The sequence below is a fragment of the Myotis nattereri genome, assembly GCF_964212035.1.
Source record: "Myotis nattereri genome assembly, chromosome: 13".
Classification (NCBI taxonomy): domain Eukaryota; kingdom Metazoa; phylum Chordata; class Mammalia; order Chiroptera; family Vespertilionidae; genus Myotis; species Myotis nattereri.
The window spans coordinates 21,620,615-21,644,126 of record NC_138088.1 but is presented as its reverse complement, the minus strand read 5'-3'; the positions used below and the strand labels follow the sequence as shown (position 1 = coordinate 21,644,126).

General features: G+C 36.9%; 1 protein-coding gene across 1 annotated transcript in view; it reads right to left on the bottom strand.

Annotated features, from left to right (window-relative positions):
• Window positions 1–23,512, bottom strand: part of HERC4 (HECT and RLD domain containing E3 ubiquitin protein ligase 4) — a 112,125-nt gene that overhangs the window by 59,513 nt on the left and 29,100 nt on the right. The window contains exons 4-9 of the mRNA XM_081105049.1: window positions 21,161–21,320; window positions 16,769–16,845; window positions 12,734–12,955; window positions 11,626–11,717; window positions 7,410–7,540; window positions 501–661 (exon numbers count right to left, since the gene is read on the bottom strand). Coding sequence (XP_080961175.1) covers window positions 501–661; window positions 7,410–7,540; window positions 11,626–11,717; window positions 12,734–12,955; window positions 16,769–16,845; window positions 21,161–21,320 — 843 coding nt within the window. The remainder of the gene's footprint in view (window positions 1–500; window positions 662–7,409; window positions 7,541–11,625; window positions 11,718–12,733; window positions 12,956–16,768; window positions 16,846–21,160; window positions 21,321–23,512) is intronic.

Sequence of the window (23,512 nt, the reverse complement as noted above, 5' to 3'; positions counted from 1 at the left end):
CCAAGGTACGAAGATCAAGTCAAATTCTTATAGACAGAATGCTGAATATAGGGGATGCCAAGCTGATGGGAGGAGTTAATGGGAAGAGTGTTTAATAAATGAGTTTTAGTTTTGAAAGATGAAAAGAGTTCGAGAACGGCTGCATAACCATGTGAATATACTTAAAAATACACTAAAAAATGATTATGTTATACAAATTTTATGTTATGTGTATTTTACAACTAAAAATAAAAAACAAAAGTATTCCTTTCCACTTTTATCTAGTCACCAGCTAGTTCCCATATGTCTAAGTCTCTGAAACGACTTTTTATTAGTTTATTTATCCCAAGTTCCGTTATGCATATATGCAAATATAAACAAACTAAGCAACCATATAGATTGTTTAGTGTCTGATTTTCACTAAACAATGTATATTGAATCCTTTCATTTAAAATAGAAAACTTCATGATTTAAGAGCAACATTTTAACAATTACTCTAATGTGTGTGTAACAGAACTTACCAACATCTGGTAGACACTGTCCATTATATGGGCACCAATTTCCTTTCACAGTAAAAGGACTTTTCCTGTTGCTTGTTGAACCGGTTCCTAGCTGGCCGTTCCCACCAAGTCCAAAGGAATAAATTCGTCCTGATGAAGGAACAAAAGCAGAAGTGTGCTGCCTAGAGTAAAAGATAGAAAACCTCAGACTTAATGTTACCTTCTAAACAATTTACATTTAGAAAAGCACAGCAAAGATTAAGGATATTTTTCTTCAAAAATAAATTAATAAAGCCATTACAGTTCTAACATATTCTGTAAGGTATTTATTAATAGCCTCTTCTACACTAATTAATTTTGTACCACACAGGTAGGCTGCATAAGCATATAACAGATCCTCAAAAGAGAAAGCAAAAATTGACAGACCTAAAAGCAGAAATTGAAACTAGTCAAATAGTGTAGGGCACCGTACCATTCCCGTTTCAGTAACTAATTTTAAAAGTGAGAAAGAAGATAAAAACAAACACATGGAAGATCTGAACAATGTTAACAAACACTTCACATAATGGGCATACAGGGTAGGGCAAAAGTAGGTTTACAGTTGTGAGTATACAAGAGTTTTCTTGTATTATTTATTAACTGCAGGCCCAGTGCACAAAATTCGTGCCCGGGGGGGAGGGGGGTTCCCCTCAGCCTGGCCTGCACCCTCTCCAATCCGGGACCCCTCAGGTGATGTCCGACTGCCGGGATTGAGTCTAAACTGGCAGTAGGACATCCCTTTCCCAGTCCAGGACAGCCAACTCCTATGTGCTCACCTGCCTGCCTTCTTGATCGCCCCTAAGCACTCTGTCTGCTCCCCTGCTTGCCCCTAACTGCCCTTTCCTGCTGGCCTGGTCACCCCTAACTCCCTTTGCCTCGGCCCCTGCCACTGTGGCTTTGTCTGGAAGGACATCTGGTCTAATTAGTATATTACCCTTTTATTAGTATATACTAAGGGTCCAGTGCACAAAGATTTGTGCTGGGGGGGGGGGGGTCCTCAGCCCGACCTGCACCCTCTCCAATCTGGGAGCCCTCAGGGGAGCCCTTTCCAATCCGGGAGATTCTGTCTGTCTTTGCAATCATATGAGGGAACTGTCTGAGACCCCCCCCCCACCCCAGTTTGGTTTGTTGCTCACAGAATAGAGGCAATATTTTCTTTGCTTCATTGGTGGAGATTTCCTGGAAGTTTTGGGATAACTTCCCTTTAATTTTTCTTAAGACACTGTGATTTTACTTATGTCTCTCATCTTTGCTTTCCCTCCACCCCCCACTGCAATAGTAACTTGCTCCAGGCTCACTTTGCTCTAGTATCTAGGAGATCTGTCTGCCACCAGAACTATGATTCCCAGCATTCCTGGTGCTCCCCACACTGGGAGCGACTGAGGGAGCCATGGCCCCCCACACCTCTGGCTCTCCTGCTCTGCTCTCCGCCAGGCAACTGAGGGAGCCACGTCCCCCCAAGGGAGCAACCGAGGGAGTCACATCCCCACAAGCTGCCAGCTCTCCCACTTCTGCTCTCCGCCAGTGCCTGTGTATGCAAATTAACCTACCATCTTTGTTGGGTTAATTTGCATATTCACCCAGACTGGCTGGTGAGTGTAGCGAAGGGACAGTCAATTTACATGTTTCTCTTTCATTATATAGTATTAGTAGCCCGGTGCACGGATGGGGGGGGGGGGGGCCCTCAGTCTGGCCTTCACCCTCTCTAATCTGAGACCCCTCTGGGAATGTCCAACTACCTGTTTGTACCCACACTTTTAACAGATAACAGCTCCATTGTTGTTTCTTTCTTATGCTTAAAACCATTGGAATTAGTAGGTATTCAAAGTGTGTATACATTTTGGGGGGACACCCTGTATATCTCTAGTCAGCAGTGAAAGAAACCAACAGCAGATTTGGAACCCCCAGACAGGGAACCTTGCTCACTCCCCACGTCTCCCCACTTCACTTTCAACCTTTGTGGGTAGCAGAAGAATCAACGTTTTCTCTCATTAATTCGGAAAAGCACGTCCTGTCACCCGCTGCCTGGCAGGAGTGCACTAGACCCCAAGCAAGCAAGGCTCAGTCAGGGCAGCCTTCGCTCATGGGTGCTGGCACCCAAAGTGCACATTCCTCCTCTACAGTTGCCCCGACTATCCCACTGTTTCACTGAGAGGACGGAATTCCTCTCCGCCTCTGGGTTCTTGATCTTGAACGCTGACCGAAGGCACCTCAGCGAGGGCCGCCTGCGCCCACCAGGTGTGTCTGTCTGCATCTGCTCCCGCTACAGCACCTGCATTAACCCCCTAGAGGTGATCTCGTAGCTGCACTGGCCTCCGTGGGAACAGGGCATCACCACTCCGCCCTCTCACTGTCATCTCACAGGCGCCCACCCTCAGCACCCAGAACACCCAGACACTCTCCAAAGGACGTGAGTGCATCAGAGGGGATGTGTGCACATCCTGTGGGGGTGTTAGGCATGCTGGGTTGATGGAAGTGCGGTGGAGAGGCGGGGGGAACATGTGCATGCCTTGGTTTGCAACTGTTGCAGGCGCGGGAGGGTGACAGTGTGCTGGGGGATGTTCGCACGCCAGGGGGGAATGTGTACACCAGAGGCCTCTGGCTTTGCAGATCCGCAAACCCCCGTGGTGCGGCCAGGAGGACGTCAGTCTGGCCCGCCACGGTGGTTGTCCCTGTGACCCTGCACCTTCTGAGCCAGGATGTGGATCTTGAGCAACCACTCCTGGGTGCTGATGGCCTGTAGGCGCTACTTCAGCTCAGCCTGCAGGCTCTGCTTGGCGCGCTCACAGCTGTCACCACCACCATGTGGGGAGTACAGGCCGCCCTCCGCCGGCCTGCCTCCCCTGTCCAGAGGCTCTCTGTGCTGCTCACCTGCCCAGAGTGACTGGGGCTGGGTGGAAGCCAGGTGTCCTGCCCTGCCCAACCCCGGCTGGTCCACCCCTGTGCGAGCTGCCGCCCCGCCGGGAAGGGTCACGGATCCGGGTCCCGGGACCGTGGACAGCCTCAAGCACCGCCCCCTGCCCACCAGGGTCACAGATCCGTGTCTTGGTCCCGTGGACAGCCTCAAGTGCTGCCCCCCGCCCGCCACGTCACGGATCCGGGTCCCAGACCGCAGACAGCCTCAAGTGCTGCCACCCGCCCGCCAGGTCATGGATCCGGGTCCCAGACCGCAGACAGCCTCAAGCGCTGCCCCTGTCCACCAGGTCATGGATCCGGGTTGCAGACCGCGGACAGCCTTGCCCGCTGCCGCCCACCTTCAGTATGCAAATTAGCTGCCATCTTGTTGCTTCAGGGTGGGGGTCCCCACTGGGGTGCCGGGCCAGTCTGGGTGAGGGGCTGAGGGCCGTTTTTAGGCTGCCCACACCCGCTTCAGGGTGGGGTCCCCACTGGGGTGCCTGGCCAGCCTGGATGAGGGGATGATGGCTGTTTGCAGCTGGTCATACCCCCTTCAGGGTGGGGGTCCCCACTGGAGTGCTTGGCAAGTCTGGGTGAGGGGCTGAGGGCCGTTTTCAGGCTGGCGGGCGACTGAAGCTCCCAACTCTTCCTTTTTTTCTTTTTTTTAAATTCTGGGATTCATTTACCTTCTATGGCTGTCACTGGAGCTGAGAGCCGGCTTTAGCTCTGAGGCCCGGCTGCAGCTCTGAGACCTCAGCTGCTGAAAGCAGGGATCTGGGTTTGTTCTATAATTGAAACACTGTTGCGATCCTGCTGGCTGAAGCCCGGCTGGCCGAAAGCAGGTTTCTGGGTTTTGTTTAACTTCTATAATTGCAACATTGTTTCTTAGAGGGCAAGCTCAGAGGCCGGCAGCGGCAGGCGGGGAACCTTGGCTTCCTCTGTCACTGGAGCAAGCAAGCCTCCTGTTCGCTTTAGCTGCCTGGCTGCTGGCCACTATCTTGGTTGGCAGTTAATTTGCATATTGCCCTGATTAGCCAATGGGAAGCGTGTCGGAGCTACGGTTAATTACCATGTTTGTCTATTATTATATAGGATTGCATTATTTCCCATACAAACAACTGTAAACCTATTTTTGCCCCACCCTGTATATAGAATACTGCATGCTAGAATGAATGTACCAAAGACTGAAATGTATGCAAAATGAAAAACACAAAACATGGATCATGAAGTCCAAAAGAGGATACTTTGAAAAAAATTAATAAATTGGCAACACTTGGGAAATTAAAAAGAACATGAGGTTAAAAAGAACAAGAAAGGATAATTTAAATAAAGGATATCACTATAGATCCCACAAACATGAAAAAAAAATTCTATGATAATACTGTTAGGTAGATTAAAACAATAATCCCACTTCTTTATTACCCTGTAGTGTTGAACATGCACATTCCTGTCATGGTGGATGAGCACCATGTTTCTCCCCTACCTTAACTTTACGTTTGGCTATGTAATTTCTTTCTGGTCAATAAAATTTAGTAAACGTGATGCAAGCAGATGCTTGAGATGTACATGTACAAGTGCCACCACCAAGATAATAAAATACAAGTAATATTGTTTAATAAGAGTAACATTAAAAACTTAATATTGCCCTGGCTGGGTGGCTCAGTTGGTTGGAGCATTGTCCCATACACCAAAAGGCTGAGGGTTTAATTCCCAGTCAGGGTACATATCCAGGTTGTGGGCTTGATCCCTAGTTGGGGCTCATATAGGAAGCAACCAATTGATGTTTCTCTCTCTCTGACTCTCTAAATCAGAAAGGAGTAAGTAAAATTATCTTTGTATAGCAGTGACTCAGTTGGCTGGGCATCATGTCATGCAGCAAAAGGTTGCCAGTTTGATCCCCAGTGGAGGGCATGCAGGAAGCAGCCGATTGATATTTCGTTCTCACACTGATTATTTCTCTAGAACTCTCTCTGCCCCTTCCTCTCTCTTAAAAAAAAAAAAAAAAGTCAAAAATTTTTAAAAAAAGAATTAACTTAAGCAAAAAGGTAAAAGAATGAAAAACCACAAAATATTAGTAAAAAAATTATATAAATAAATGAAAAGACATCCCATATTCATGCATTAGAATACTTAATATTGTTAAGATTGCAGTATTTCCCAAAGTGGTCTACAGATTCAATTCAATCCCTATAAATCATGAAAAAGCAAATTAAAATCATGATTAATACAACATATCCAAGAATTTAAAATTTTAAAAAGTCTGACAATACCAAATGGTGACAAAGATACTGTCAGGAATTCTCATGCAATACTAATGGGAATGTAAAATGGTATAACCACTTTGGTAAATAGAATGACATTAACTCGCAAAATTCAAGTTAAGTATCCTCTATAACCGAACAATTCTATTCTAGGTATTTACTATAGAAATACAAAGGTTTATGTATATCATATAATAAATGTTCAAAGCAACATTATTTGTAATTACCAATAACTGGAAACACCCAAATGCCCATTAATAATAGAATAAGTACATAATTATGTATGTTTATAATTAAATGAAACACAGCAATGAGACCTAATGATGAGGAGCCACAGCTACACACATATGGATAATCATGTAAGTAAGATGTTAAAAAAAAGTTCACCGAAGGTTACCTACAATGTGATTCCATGTATCTGAGGATAACAGTTGGCAAAATTAAGCTATATTGCATAAGGATACACACACAGTGGAAAAAATTTAAGCTAAATGGTCAAATTGAGTTAACTTGTCAAAGTACATTTACCCTCTTAGGATCTATCTACTATAAACCACCAAAGGTAAATATCAATTTTGAAGCTCTTTCATATATTCACTCCCAACAACTGGGAATCAGGAGATCTGTATTCTAATTGAATTTTCACCACTAACTAATCTTATGCATTAAATAATTAATTGGTCAATTCCCTCATTCTTTAAAAAAAAAAAAAGGTGAAAACAAACAAAAAAGATGGAACTACAGTTTCCCTTCAAAATTATTGTTCTAGACAATAAATACAGTATCGACACGAATAAACTAGGAAGATGCAAATTGACCGTACCTTCATGATACCCACCAGCCAATCAGGAGTGAGTATGCAAATCAACCCAACAAAGATGGCAGGTTAATTTGCATGCACAGGCACGGCTGGGGATGGGGCAGGATGATGCAGGCCTTCTGCATCGCCCCAGGCCTTTCGGCAGCGTGGGAAGGCGGAAAGGCGGCTCCAGCCGGAGTGAAGGCAGTGCCAGCTGCCAGGGGAAGGAAGGCCCATTCTTGCACGAATCTTCGTGCATCGGGCCTCTAGTTACATATATATTATTAATATCTTGCCTCAGATAAAGAAAGGTGAAATAATCAGTATAAAAGATGTTTTTCTTGTTACTATGACTCAACAGCAAATTAGGCATTTAGGGGAGAATATTTTTTAACCTTAGCCTACTAGATTCCTGAATAACTCATTTAAAAAAATCCTACTTTCAGCTGGAAACTGCCACCTTCCATTAATTTGCAAAAATGATCAACATTAAGGGAAAGAAGAGAGGCATCCCAATATGTTCTCTAGGACTTTTAGAAAATATGAAGTTGTTCCTTGTACACCCAAATTTATAAAAAAAAAAAAAAAAAAAAAGAGGTGATATTGTAGACATCTAGGGAAGGGCATTGCTCTAATAAGTACTCTAAGAACTGAGACAGCTTCCTAAAACATGTGAAGGAAAACCATCCAAAATAAAAGTATGCCATAGGAAAAGGTTTTGGGGGGTTCAACTGAAACGCCAGCCTGCTCACCCACAAAGATTCACACTTAGTAAGAACCAATGGAAAGAAACATGACCAGCTGGAACCTATTCCCTATGAATTTCATGACATAAGAGGTGTCAAAAAAATAAAAGACCTCTGAACTGTTAAAAAAAACTTGCTAAATAATTGTATAATGTTAGAGACACCAAAATACTCTTATATAATAGCTTACCTTCCACAAGCAATCTGAGTGACAATGCTTCCCATAAGTTCAAAAACTTTCCTTGGGTTTATTTCATGACTAGTAGAATTATGACCCAACTGACCATACCCTCCAGCTCCGAAAGTAAACACTCCACCTTCCTAAAAAAGACAAAACCCTTTATCATTAGAAGGTCTGATAAAAGTAAATCATCTTCAGGAAAATAAACTAATCTTAACTATGGAGTCAAATTTTTACTTTTATTATCTTCACAATTTAACAGATGACACCTTTTTAAGGTAAAATATCTTAAAACGAACAGAGTTCCAGGTTCATGGCTATATATTTTCACATATTTTTAAAGTATTTAATTGTGTTCTTGCTATTATATTTAATTGAAGTCATCTCTGAAGAGATACTAATAGCTACTTTAGCAATGCCTTTCACTGTCATTATATTCTTGTTGAATTCCAAGTACACACCTATAAAATTTCACAAAACCATTAAAATGGTATCATCCAGTTTTCAAACAAGTTATACTTTTAACACAGAGTATATAACACCAGAGTGCACAAATATTGCTATTTCTAGCAGACAATATAAATGATCCTTAAAAATTTTAATAAAAAGGGGTGGGTGGAGGTAGAAGAGGATATAGGAGGGATAAATGATGATGAAAAAAATTAAATTAGAAAAAAAATTATTATAAAATTTATAGCTGGATTAGAGGTTACATACATAAAGTGATCTCTGATGGTAGCTTAACAAACAAGCACAATTAATACTTTTCAATTGTTTTTCTTCATATTGTTGCTATATATAATTTATCCTTTTTAACATTTAATAACCTAAGTATTGCCCTGACTAGTTGCTCAATGGTTAGAGCGTAGCCCACAGACTGAAGGGTCCATGGTTCAATTCCTGATCAAGGACATGTACCTCACAGTTTCGGGTTTAAGCCCCAAATGTGTGGAGGCAACCAAATGATGTGTCTCTTGCCTGTGGATGTTTCTCTTTCTCTCCCCACCCTCCTCCCTCCTCCCTCCTCCCTCCTTCCCACTCTGTCTGAAAAATCAATGGAAAAAATGTCCTCGGGTGAAGATAAAAATAAATAATAAAAACAAAAAACCAAAAAACAATCTAAGTATTTATACATGTTGTTACATAAGAAAATTGATTTTTCTTTTTTTTTTAATATATTTTATTGATTTTTTACAGAGAGGAAGGGAGAGAGATAGAGAGTTAGAAACATTGATGAGAGAGAAACATCGATCAGCTGCCTCCTGCACATCTCCTACTGGGGATATGCCCGCAACCCAGGTACATGCCCTTGACCGGAATCGAACCTGGGACCTTTCAGTCCGCAGGTCGACGCTCTATCCACTGAGCCAAACCGGTTTCGGCTGATTTTTCTTTTTAAAACTTTTGTCATGGAAAAATCTCAAATACACAAAATTAAAGACAAAAATAAACATGAAACGATATATAACCATCACTGCTTCAACAACTGGCAAAAGTTAGATACTTCTTTTTCTCAGATGCCCATTCCACAGTACTTTCGTAGAGCGCTTTAAAACAAACTATGGGCCCTAGCTGGTTTGGCTCAATGGATAGAGCGCTGGCCTGTGGACCAAAGGGTCCTGGGTTCAATTCCAGTCAAGGGCACATACCTTGGCTGCAGGCTTCTCTCCGGCCTGGGCCCTGGTCAGGGCCCGTGCAGGAGGTAACCAATCGATGCGTTTCTCTCACATCAATGTTTCTCTCTCTTCCCCTCTCTCTGAAAATCAATGGAAAAATATATCCTCAGGTGAGGATTAACAATAAAATAAAGCAAATTATGGGCCCAACCAGCATGGCTCAGTGGTTCAGCATCAACCTAAGAATCAGGAGGTCATGGTTCGATTCCCAGTCAGGGTACATGTCTAGGTTGTGGGCTCAATCCCCAGTGTGAGGTGTGCAGAAGGTAGCTAATCAATAATTCTCTGTCATTATAGATGTTTCTATCTCTTTCTCCCTCTCCCTCCCTCTCTGAAATCAATAGAAATATATTTAAAGCAAAGTATGGTCACCAAACATTTCACATATAAATGTTTATGTATCTTCACTGGCTTAAACCTCTAACTGGTAAAAATATATATTACAATATTATTATCACATAAAGTTAATATTACTTTTCTGGATAGAAAGTGTTAATTTTTATTAATGATTTTTATAACTGATATTTTCCCAGTTTTATTTCAGATATGACTTAATTTCCAAAAAAGTATGAAGTATATAATGGGGTTTGACATCTACAAACATTGTGAAATGACTACTAAGTTAATTAACAAATACGTCACCTCACATACTTCTGTGTGTATGAATGCTTCAAATCTATTCCTAGCAAATTTCAATTATATAACATAGTATTATTAACTAGAGTCACCATGTTGTACACTGGATCCTCAGAACTTATTCATCTTGTAACTGAAAGTTTGTATCCTTTGTTCAACATCTTCCCATTTCCCCCAATCTCCTGGCAAACACCATTCTGTTTCTCTTAATATAATTATTTTAAGATTCCACTTATAAATACATTGATGTAATGAACATGGGAGTGCAGTTATCTCTTTGAGATCCTGTTTTCATTTTCTTCAGATATAATTCCAGAAGTGGAATTGCTTGCTCATCCAGTTCTATTTGTAATTTTTTGAGGTACCTCCATACTGTTTTCCATAATGGCTATGTAATTCACCTTCCAACCAACAACGTACATCCTTTCTTTACATCCTCCCCAATCCTTGCCCTTTGTGGGGATTTTTGATTATAGCCATCCTAAAAAATGTGAGGTGATAACTCATTGTGAAATTTACATCCCCGATGACTGTGATGTTAGCATTGAGCACCTTTGCCTGTACCTATTGGCCATTTGTGTTCTTCTTTGGGAATATGTCTATTCAGGTCATTCTCCATTTTTAAATTAGATTAATTTTAAGTTATTGAGTTTTATGTGTTCCTTATATACTAGTATATTTAATATTAATCCTTATCAGATTTACAAATATTTTCTCCCATTTCATAGGCTGCCTTTTCATTTTGTTGACTGTTTCCTTTGCAGCGAAGGTTTATTTTGGTTGATGTAGTCCCATTTGTTTTTATTTTTGCTTTGATGCCTGCACTTTCGGTGTCGTACCAAGACTAATGTGTGAGAGATTCCCCCCAAGTTTTCTTCCAGGAGTTTTTCAGTTTTAGGCCTCACATTTAAGTCCTTCTATTTTGAAATTCTATGAGTGGCACAAGACAGGGATCCAATTTTGTCTCTTACATGTAGATATCGTTTTGCAAACACCATTTATTAAAGACTACCTTTTGCCACTGTGTTCTTGGTGCCTTGTCAATGATTAGTTGACCATATATGTGTGGGTTTATTGCTGGGTTATCCTTTTTGATTGGTCTATGCGTCTGTTTTTATGTCAGTACAGTTGTTTTAATTACTACTTTTATATAATTTGAAACTAGGAAGTGTGATATCTCTAGCCTTTTCTTCATCAAGATTGTTTTGATTATTCTGGGTCATTAGTGATTCCATACAAAGTCTTAAATTATCTGTTCTGTTTCCGCAAAAAAATGCCATAGGATTTATGATAGGGATTGCACTGAATCTGTAGATCACTTTGAGTAGGGTAGATATTAAGAATATTATTTCTTCCAATCCAAGAACATGGGATATCTTTCCATTTATTTGAATCTTCTTCAATTTCTTTCATTGATGTCTTATGTAGTTTTCAGTGTACAAGTCTTCCACCTCGGTTAAATTTGTTCCTAAGTATTTTAATGTTTTTTCATGCTATTTTGAATGATATTGCTTTCTTACCTGTTATATTTATAAGCCAAATGGGAGCTAAATTAAAGTTAGGCAGAACTATGTGTGAGTGGGATAGATATACACAGCATGGCAAGCCTGACAAACTTAAAAGGAATTCTTTTATTCAAAATATTATTTAAGCAGTATTTCACACAAAGCTGAATAACTGAACAATATATATTATCATCATTTAACAGATAATAATTCACATTTCATAACATAGGACAAGTTTGGAAATTAAGGTAAACTGTTTTTGAGAATAATAATCTAGGTCCTTTTCCAAGATAATTTTTTTTTAGATATTGATAACACTCATTTTAATGTACATATTAGGAAAACATTTACTAATTATGAAATAACTTTTATGAGTAGTAATAAAGAAGTTTTATAGGAGTACAATACCTTGGTTAGTGCAGCAGTATGATCTTCTCCACAACAAATATAAACTATTTTCTGAGTTCTTAGTGACTTTAGTAAATTAGGAACATACCTATCTGAAAATTCCAACAAGAGACATTAACAATATTTAATTAAAACTCTTCTACAGTGTTTCCTCTATAGCTTCCCATGCTCAGTGGACAGTGATGACTAAATAATTTCAACCACGATTCAATGATTTTTGCAATACAAGCCTACTAAGTTGGGTCCCCAGACCTTTCTATTTTACTGCGATGAAGCAGGGACTTAAAAAGAGTAATTTAAGTGAACTGCTTAAACGCAAATCAGCAACCAAGGAGTTAGAAAGCTATCTGACTGCTTCTAATCCATACACATACTTTATATTCACCTACTGGTAATTAAACTCATAGGATATTTGAAAATTATACTTTCTGCTATTTTCAAGAAGAAGAGATATAATCCCTACCTTATTTTTCTTATGCAGAAAAAAAAATTTTTTTAATTATTTTTGAGAGTATTATTTGGTTATCATTACCAGTTGCTACTAGACCAACAACTCACTTTTGTTATTACAATTATGTTAAACTTTATGAACTCAGTTTCTGTATTTCAAGTATTGGCATTTGACCTAATGTAGTTAAGAAAAATCAATTCCAAGATACCAATTTGTTTCAAGTAGTTATAATTTTTTTAATTCAAAATGTTTATTTTCAAGACTCTAGCATTAATGTTAAAAGTGAAGCCCAAACTAAAGATTAATCCAAATTATTTTACTAATTCCCTGAAAATTTCAAAGATTAATGCTTTGTTACTTTTCAAAATAATTGTATTGCTTCTTTTCACCAATGTTGGCCTATAATTTGGCTACCAATTTGAAGTAATGTTTTTCAATCCTCTTTTAATGAACATCCAACAGCAAAGAATTTTTGTGCAGTTATAATTTCTATAGTTTATGATAAAATGTTATTTTTTTGGCCTCCCACCATCCCCTAAATTATCATCAAATGAAATTTTAAAATTTCAATACATTTCTCTTTGACACTAAGAATCATTGATCCATTTCAAAAGATCAGCTCTTCTTAAAAGCACGTTTATAGTAATGAGAACCTACCATTTTCATCATTAAGACCTAATTGACCAAATTTGTTGCGTCCCCATCCAAAGATAGCTCCAGAAAGGGTGAGTACAAAACTATGGGCTCCTCCTGCTGCAACTTGCATGAAAGGGATTCCAATCAAAGACTTAATCAGTTGTGGTGAAGCTTGCTTTTTACAGTCAGTGCCTAAACCCAATTGGCCATATTTATTCTGTCCCCAAGAGAAAACTTCACTTGCTGTAAAACAAAAATCATAAAATTAACGATTTGTCTCACACAAAGTTTCATTTGAAAATCATCAGTTATTCTGAGATACTCTTCCTCTTATCAGATGGAAACACATATTCCTCTTAAGTTTATTTCTTATATGGAAACATAATATTACCTAGAAGAACATTCTATATTTAGTATACTTTAAGTTGACTGACTTTAGTGATGAATGGTAAGTCAAGTAACTTTATTCTCCTCAGGAAAGGACCATCTCTTTTTAATATTCCTCAGGTTTTACTTTTATTCTATGATTTCTCCCAAGAGGCACTCATCCAAGCTCAAGGTTTCAGCTATCAATAATATGCTAGTAGCATTCATCAAATAGATCCACTCCCCACCATCTCAACTGGTTCCTATAATAGTTCAGTCTGCTTGTCACTTTTGTCCCCACACTGCCACCCTCTTTTGCAACTTTAAACATATTTTTTATTTATTTTTATTAAATAAATAAACGAAACTAATACATTAAACTAATAACTAATTCACTAACAACTGATTTTTAAAAATTCATACTATAAAATAGTACGCGCTTAAAGTAAGTCTTTCTCTAAAATTAGACCTTTGGTTACTCTCCCAAGAAATAACTACTCTTTACCAATTACTGATAAGTACTTCCAGAAATAATCTATGCATATACTAGCAGGCATTTGTACATATACATAGAAATATAAAAATGCAGATTTGATACTGTTGCTCACCTGAAAAATGCTGATTTTTCGCACTTGCTGTTCCTTTCGCCTAAATTTCCCCTTCATCTTTGTCTAATTCATTTCCTCTCTCCCCCAGCAGGAAGCTCTCTCTGATCTCTGATTAAGTTCAGTCCCTCACAGTGGTTCTCAACCTTCTGGCCCTTTAAATACAGTCCCTCTTGTTGTGACCCAACCATAACATTATTTTCGTTGCTACTTCATAATTGTAATGTTGCTACTGTTATGAATCGTAATGTAAATATCTGATATGCAGGATGGTCTTAGGCGACCCCTGTGAAAGGGTCGTTCGACCGCCCAAGGAGTCGCAACCCACAGGTTGAGAACCACTGCTCTATTACATGTTCTAAATATCCTAAAGATTTTTTCTTTACAGTCTTTTTTCATAGTATGTAATCACAGTGTTATTTGTGTGACTGTATCCTAAGGGCTAGAAGTGTACTGCTTATCACTGAATGTTGCACACTCTAGCAGCAGTTCTCAACCTGTGGGTCGCAAACAATGAAAATACATCCTGCACATCAGATATTTACATTATGATTCATAACAGTAGCAAAATTACAGTTATGAAGTAGCAATGAAAATAATTTTATGGTTGGGGGTCACCACAACATGAGGAACTGTATTAAAGGGTCGCGGCATTAGGAAGGTTGAGAACCAATGCTAGAGTGTCTAGTTCATACTAAGTGGTCAAAAGGAAAGACAGAAAGAAAATGAGAGAGAGAAAGATTCACTCAGTAAATAAGACACTGTACTAAGATTAAACCTGAACAAGGCAAAAGATTACCTACCAATGAGTCAAAATAGAAAACTGCCCTCAACAGTAAAACCTCTGGGTTTAAATTTATTATGGGTCTACCTACCAAAATATTAAAAGAGAAGTTGACAAAGTAACAATAAAGAATATAGGGATGCCAGTTTCCCAACTACTTATAAAAGTCTAAATTCCTTAATATGGGACTTAAGGCCGTTTGTAACAGATTTGTTTTTACTTCAGTTTCAACTAAAGTATGAGCATGTCTCCCATGCTCTCACAATACCCACATAAAACTACATGTCAATACTCAAATAAACAAAATAGTTCCCTGATCTTATGCCTTTACTAATACTATCACCTTAGCCAATCCTCAACATTTCCCCTAGCTGTTTCTAACCATTTCTCCAATTCTGAGTAAATTCTTCTGATCTTTCAAGACTTGCATCAAATACATATCCCCTCATTATTGCTACTAATTCTACTGACTGGAACTAACTATACTTTTTCTTCATTCCTCTTGCATTTTACTTTTACCTTGTTCAAAGTAGCATCTATATATATAAAAGCCTAAGTGACCATCCGACCGGTAGCTATGATGCGCAATGACCACCAGGGGACAGACACTCCGAATGGTAGCTATGATGCACACTGACCACCAGGGGGCAGACACTCTGACCAGTAGCTATGACGCACACTGACCACCAGGGAGCAGATACTCAATGCAGGAGCTACCGAGCTGCGGTGACTTGGCAGCTGTGGTTCTTGGGTGATGCATTAGGAACCAGAGAGGAGGGAGCCTGATTTTGGGGTGCATCACCCGAGAACCACCCTCCTGCAATCCAGGACCCCTCGGGGGATGTTGGAGAGCTGGTTTTGGCCTGATCCCCGCAGGCCAGGCCGAGGGACCCCACTGGTGCACAAATCCATGCACCGGACCTCTAGTGTGTGTGTGTGTGTGTGTGTACACACATATATTTTCCCTTAATTTATAGCTATTTATTTGTATATCTGTCTCTTCCACTAGATCAGCCTGGGCAAACTACGGCCCGCGGGCCAGATCCGGCCCGTTTGAAATGAATAAAACTAAAAAAAAAAAGACCGTACCCTTTTATGTAATGATGTTTACTTTGAATTTATATTAGTTCACACAAACACTCCATCCATGCTTTTGTTCCGGCCCTCTGGTCCAGTTTAAGAACCCATTGTGGCCCTTGAGTCAAAAAGTTTGCCCGCCCCTGCACTAGATGGTATGTTCCTTAAAACTTAACTTATCTTAAGATAAGTCTCTTAACATACTGCAGACCAGTAGTTTTACTGCTAACTTTATCCACTGGCCAGATAAGTTTCTACTGAACGAGTACAAAAAATGTTTTACATAAATGTTAAAGGCATGCTTTAAAATTAAATACCCATTGCATTTTGAAGTTATTTATTACATGTTCTTACAAGCTAATATCTTTTTAAAGTATGATACTTTGTAAAACACTGTGTAATATGAAGCGAGAATTCTCATGATCCATCTGCAATATGTTAACTTATCTATATTTTCCTACAGCTCTAACGTAGTGCTTCGTTCATAGCAGGCCTCACCAGACATTTAATAAATTAAAATAACAATATTAATAATGAAGCTACTGTAACTTATTTTTAAAAGTAAAAATGAACATATGGCAGTTTCTTAACTAACCCAAGTTACAATCCTTAGCTGGCATATGAAAAAATTAAACTAATAAGAAAGGAAATCAAACAAAGCTAATAGGAATCTTGGCCTCTGTTTTTATTTATAAAAAGTTTATGTGTGAAATCAAATGAGATTAGGCAAGTTATAACTTTCCCCAGCTATGAAGGAATAGCATTTAACAAACTAAAGAAACAATTAGACACAAAAATAAATGTCATTCATGGCTACATACTAGCAATATATAATCTAACAGTGACACCATACAACAACAAAAAATATCAAATACCTATGGAAAAGTCTAATAAAACGAGCCCTAAGTCTTCTCCATAGAAAACAAAAAAATACTGAGAAAAATTAAAAGATTAAAGTAATGGAGGGATACAGCATGTTCAGGAACTAAAAGACATTGTGTAAAGACTTTCCTCAAATTGATTTACAGAGACAATGCAATCCCAATCAAAGTCCCAATAGTTTGTGCGTCTGTGAAAACTGTCAAGCTAATTCTAAAATGTTTATGGAAAAAAATCAAGAATCAGGGCAATTTTAAGAAAGAACAAAGTTGGAGGACTTTCTGCTCAATTAAAGTATCAAGTAATAAAACTGAAAAAGGAAAATAAAATAAAAACAATGCTTACCTTTAGAAAGTGCAAGTGAATGATAATAACCACAAGCAACTTGTACTATCTGGATATCTGATAAACATTTAATATTTCTAGAAAAGAAGAAGAGAGATCAGGATCAGTTAATTCCATTTATTAAATTGATACTAAATACTATTCATATATGCTATTTCTTGACCACCTACTATGCACAAGTTGTTTCCTACCAACCTAGCAGTTCGTTATTTTTTATACATGCCCAATTTACCAAAAATTTATGCTAAAGTCAGTACACAAAATATAGACATAAAGAAAATTAGAAGTGTGATGAGAAAATACTTCGAAAGGGCATTTAGCAAACTATGTGCATACCTCAAATATCCCTTAGAGTGCTTTTACAATTTCTTATATCGTCAAAATTTAAAAAAAAAATTTTAAAAAAGCTTAACACATAAAACTTGTAATATATTTGTAAAACAAATGTACATGATCTAATTTGTCTAAAATTGATGTCTGGCCTAGTTTAATATATGTTCTCTTCTATCAGGTTAAGAACAAGTAACATTCCTATTATGTGAATTACTACCAATTCACAAATTATGAAATCAATTCCTTTTGGCCCCTTGGCTTTGCATCTAAATCAGTGACATTCAACTTAATTCCTTACCAGGAAAATTTAATCAATACACACTTATTATCACTGACATGTTCGGTCATATTTCTGCTGTCTTGCGTTTTTTCCTTATATTTTTATAGTTTCTTTTTTTCTCCCATTTCTGATTTTTCCTTAACTGCAATATGATTTCTCAAACAATACAAAAATCAAGTAACTGCATCAAACATCCCAGGTTTTTCTTAAGCAGTTCCCTTTACCTGATCATTCTATTATTTTTACTGAATGAATGTTTTAAAGAAAAAAAGTGGGAAGGAAACGTATGTTCTTATTTCCCTTTACCTGATACTGCCACCTGACCTGATTCGACCAAATGAAAGTCCGGAGCAAGCTCTGACCAGAGAGTCGATACACATGATTTTCGGGAGGCAGCTTCAGCAAATCAAATTTTGAGCAGGAGAAAGATGAGTTACTCTAATCCCATATTATTATATTAAAAATATTTTTATTTAGTGGATTTATGTCTTAAATATAAAACCTGAAAGTTACGTTGCTATAATTTAGCAGAATCCAACAAGTTAGAAGGATCTAATGTACCCTCAGATTTTAAAAAGGTAGCAAAATGCTCATTTTTCTGCAATTACCAAAGCAAACATTGGCAATGCAAAAACAGGAATTAATCAAGTCCAATTTGCAAACCAAGTAAAACATGTCAAAACTACATTCTTACAGTATCCTGTGTCTTTTCCTTTGCAGCATTTATCACTATTAATTACTGACATACTTATTCATTTATTACCAGTGTACTGTTAAACAATAAACTCTCTGAAGGCAGATTATGTGTCTTATACCCACACAATCCCTGGCATCTACCCCAGTGCCTTACAAAAAGTATGTAATGAATACACTGTTAAAGAGTAAGTTTATAAAGTCTTCGAGACTTTAGTATTAAAACTATTTTAACATATATTTAAACCTGAGTGAAATTAAGAAAATGAATTCTGACCAAGCTGTTGGATTTCTACAGTCCAAAAACAGCTGTTCTCACAAGGATCATATCACACCCATGTCTGATAAACAGAACTTTAAAAAATAAGCTACAAATTTAATACAATTATTTTTCTAAAGTTTGCATGGGAAAGTATGTATTTCCAGTTACATTAAACTAAACATAGTAAAATCAGGCTTAACTTTTTAAAAATAAAAGTATAACTTATATTCTACATAAAAAGAAATAACTAGCCAAAAATTCAGGTCTACAGAGACCACTGATATTGATAATTTCAGTCTTTTTCAAGAATGGATTATTTCAAAACATAACAAAATTAGAAGTAGAAAAAGATTATCAAAGTAGTAAGAATTTCAAATTTCCAATTATTAGTTTTACATTCTTTAATTTTAAAGTATCATTTAATTTATGTATTCATCTTTTAGCATAAATATGGATTTTGTTCTCAAGAAAGTACAGTCTAATGTGAATCCTCACATTTCTGATCACTGTTGTGAAAATCATAAACAGTAATTTTAAAAAATCTATTAGTATATGAGTTTCCTCCTGTCTTCGATACATTTTATTCAAAATGTATGTGAAATTTACAAAGCTGGCTGATGTCTCTAAGAATCTAGAAAAAGCCTTGCATCTAAAAAGTGATATGGTACTGAAACTTAAAGAGGAAAATTATTGGCAGTCTTTCATAAAAGTATATTTTTACTGAAATATTAAATTGACCTTTAAAACTTGGAAATATCAGTAAAAACAATGTTTATGTCACAATAAACCAGACAGAGCAGTCTACAAAAAAACAGATGAGCTTGAACAGGAAAAATGACAACACAGCTTAATGTTAATATATAGCTATTTAACAAATATAAAAACCAGTTATCTTTCTTTCCCATTTACTAATCATCTACAGCAGTGGTTCTCAACCTTCCTAATGCCGCAACCCTTTAATACAGTTCCTCATGTTGTGGTGACCCCCAACCATAAAATTATTTTCATTGCTACTTCATAACTATAATTTTGCTACTGTTATGAATCGTAATGTAAATATCTGATATGCAGGATGTATTTTCATTGTTACAAATTGAACATAATTAAAGCATAGTGATTAATCACAAAAACAATATGTAATTATGTATGTGTTTTCCGATGGTCTTAGGCGAACCCTGTGAAAGGGTCGTTCGACCCCCAAAGGGGTCGCGACCCACAGGTTGAGAACCGCTGTTCTACAGATTACTGACTGAAATCTCATATACCAGAAGTGAATAGAAACAAAAATGTAAGTAGTGAGAATTAAGACACCAGTGGAGTAAAAATGAGGGTAAACTAGAAAGCTCTGCCATGAATCATGGTTGAGAATATTAACCTAGAAAATCTAACATGTACGTCTCTTTTCAATTCTAAAACCACAAAATTTTTTAAATCTTAAATTAAAAACCCCATCCTACAACAATTACTTTTGGGAGAAAATAAAAATAGAGAATATGACAAACATGTGGTCACTATGTTTCTATGAATGCTTTGTATTACCTAGCCAAAGACCAATGGTTGCAAAATACCATTTTCTGAAAGAAATCAAATTTGAAATGACAAAGAATTTAATTTACTTGGTTAAAAAAAAAAAGTTTTTTTTCCCCCAACAGAACCATCATTAAGAGACATTAAAAGCATAACGGGAATACTTATTTGTTTCAACGCTCCAAGTATTTAATTGTTATCGCAAAAGAAACAAGGGGGAAGAAATTCGTTGAGGTCTGTGAAATTTAGTTACAGGTTCAATAAAAAAAATAGGTGATTGTGATGTATCTCAACAGTTTATTACTACAACAAATATAAAATGTCAGAACAAAGATAAAAAAACTTTTAATATGTTACAACACAGGGAAGGTTACAGGCTTATTAAAGGAGCTACCTTTCCCTAATTTAAAAAGATCAACAACAAAAAACTCATTTCTAACAATGATGAGAGTTCCTGCTCTGATATATATTAGTAGTTCTTGTGCTCCATTTTCTTATCCAAGTATTACTTCATATCTCTTAAACCAAAATCAACATCAATTTTAAATTAAATACAAAATATCTAAATGTGTGCTTAAAAAGTGCTACCTAAAATTAGCTTAATTCCTTGGTTCCCTGGAGATTTCTTTTGTCCCTATAACTATTAGGAAGAAAGAGCAAGAATTTAAGGAGGCAAAAAAAACTGTATAATTTTAAAAACTAAGCATGACTTCATGTATTATTTATTTATCTAAAATAAATTAGATGTTTTTATTTAAATCTTTATATTTTTACCTAGATATGTTCTTACAATTTTCAACATTAAAACAATGATTATGCCTTATGTAAATCTTTAAGGCTACAACATTGATGAAGCATTATTTATTTTTCATTTTAAAATAATTCTATGATGACTTTAATGGTTAACATAAATTAAATTATGGTCACTGCTATATAAAAAAGTGGAAAGTAGCTGAATTATTTTTACACTAAGCATGTGAAACTTTTTTGTATGTGGAACTTCTGTACTGAATAGAAACAATAAACACTAAAAAAACAAGATAGAGAAACATGCAACCAATCAATATTTACTATGTCAATAGCTGGGCTAGTCAAGATATGTGGGGGAAAACAAAAGTATATAAAAAATGGGGCACTCCACCCAAATTAAAGGTAAGAACCTAACTAGTAAACTTCAGAATTCAAAGGGGAGATATAATAGGTGTCAACTTTTACATGCCCAAAGTATACAGGAAAATTTAATAATAAATTTATGATAAAAGATTATTAAAGACCTCTTTTTGGTCACCTTTGTTACCTGGGTACTCTGATACATTCCTCTGATCCTAGCAGGCCAAGTTGTCCATCAGAATCGAGACCCCAAGCATACACCTGGCCCTTGTCATTTAGTGCTAATGTATGAGCTTCTCCACATGAAACAGCTATAATATTTTGGGCATCCAGGGCAACAACCTGCTCTACAGAAATCAAGGAGAAAAACATATTCTAGTTTAGAACTACCAATGGAAATAAAACACAATCTTCATCTTGCATAAAAAAGCTAAGGAAATGCTGAAATACAGACTAAGTATAACTTTAGTTATTCTGAAAAATCTAGCAAATATGTTCCATACAAAGTTTTCATTGTGGAATATACATATATATATATATCATAGTGAATGATTGACTCGGAATATAGGGTGTTGCAAAAAAATGTATACACACACTTTGAATAACTATATAGGCAGTGTTTATTAAAATACATTTCATTTTCAAAATTGAGCTACCAGCTGTTAAAGTGTGTACATATTTTTGGGGGACACCCTGTATTAAGTGACTTGAACATTTGGGGAAATGTTAAGGGTTTATAAAGATTCTCTCAGAAAGTGATCTTCATTCAAAGCCATTTACCAATATAAGAGAGTCCAGCTGAAAAGGGAATCACTTAAATAACCTGGGCTGTGTTTTTTTTTTAAGAAATAAAATAATTGACACATACATTACCCTATAGATACCACTATGGAGTGATTCTGAATTTAATGAAATAATCTGAATTGGCAATTTCTGATAGGAAACAAATTTTTTACAGAACTCATAAATGAAGCATCTACTGGTTATGCTGAGGAGAGAGTTGAAAGGCAATGTGACCACAACAAAAGGGTTTCAGTTTATCGACTGCCATTTTAACATCAAAGACATAAAAACTCCATATGTGGTTAAAACGTGCTCAAGTTTTAAACTAAGAATTAATTCTAAATATTGGCCCTTCATAAGACTATCTGTAACCACTGACAAATCAGTCAAGAAAGTGAAATTGTTTCCTTAGTCCTAAAATGTGCAATATCTTATCAGTTTACTAGTACCCCAAGTTTTTGTTTGTTTTGTTAATCCTCACTCGAGGATATTTTTTCCATTTATTTTTAGAGACTGGAAGAGAGGGAAAGGAGAAAAAGAAACACATAGATTGGTTGTGCCCCCTCCACACCCCCCCCCCCCCACGCCCACAACCAGGGCCTGGGAAGAACCTGCAACCCAGGTATGTGCCCTTGACTGGGAATCGAACCCTCTACCCTTAGATGCGAAGGGCGATGCTCTATCCATTGAGACACACAGGCCAGGGTCCACCACGAATTATTTTATGATGCCACTTAAAATTAATTCTTTTAGCTTAATAAGAAAGCTATAAATTTGTCTTTAATAAACTGGAAGCCTCGTGTTGAAGTAGTTAAAATGAATCAAACAGGGTTTCTTCAGAAGCATATTTTAGCTTTGTATACAAATACAACTGTTCAATAATGAAACAGATCACATCAAAGAGGTTTAAATCCCTATGTATAGAGAAATTAAAATTGTATCTGAATTACCATCCTGTATTTTGGGGTGGAAGGTTAGCCCTAAATAGCCTCTAGGAATCTGTACACCTCTAACAATATTTTAAGTACTTACCTTAAAGTACTATGAGTTAATAACAAGAAGCTGTGAACAGTATGTGGCAGTTCATTATACTAATCTCTCACTCTTTGTATGCACGTTTTCATAAAATCATATTGCAGAAACATACAAAAAGGGAAAACAAGATATAACATATTGTCCCCCCCAAAAATTAAGAAAACAAACTTATAAGTATGGCATCATTTGTTTACATCAAAACATTCCCATAAGTTTTAATTATGATGAAAGAAAGAAAACACACAAGAGATCTCTACTCTCTCACAGAGGCCCCAGAAATAAGTCAATGTTTCTCCAAAACAATCTTCAAGGGTAACTAGTAAAAGCAGAAAATGTTAGGATGACAAGAGGAATGAATGACTGGTTGGTTAAACAATAATAAACAAAGAATACCTAAATTAGAGAGCAATGGCTATAAAATCAAAGGCACTTAAAATCCAAGAAACAATCATTCATACTAAACAGTAATAGCGTATAATACTTCTTTTGCTCCAAACTCTAGACACACAAAGACAAATAAAACAAGAATTCTAAAAAAAAAACTAAAAAAAAACCCAAACAAACAAAAAACAAACAAGAATTCTAGCTCCAAAAGAGTTTACAATGTATAGAATAACAGGTGGGATAAGGGATTGTGATTAAGTGCTAAGATAAAAGATATACAAAAGGGACATGGGATTAAAGCCTTGAAAGATACCGGGAAGAATTTTGGAAGACACTT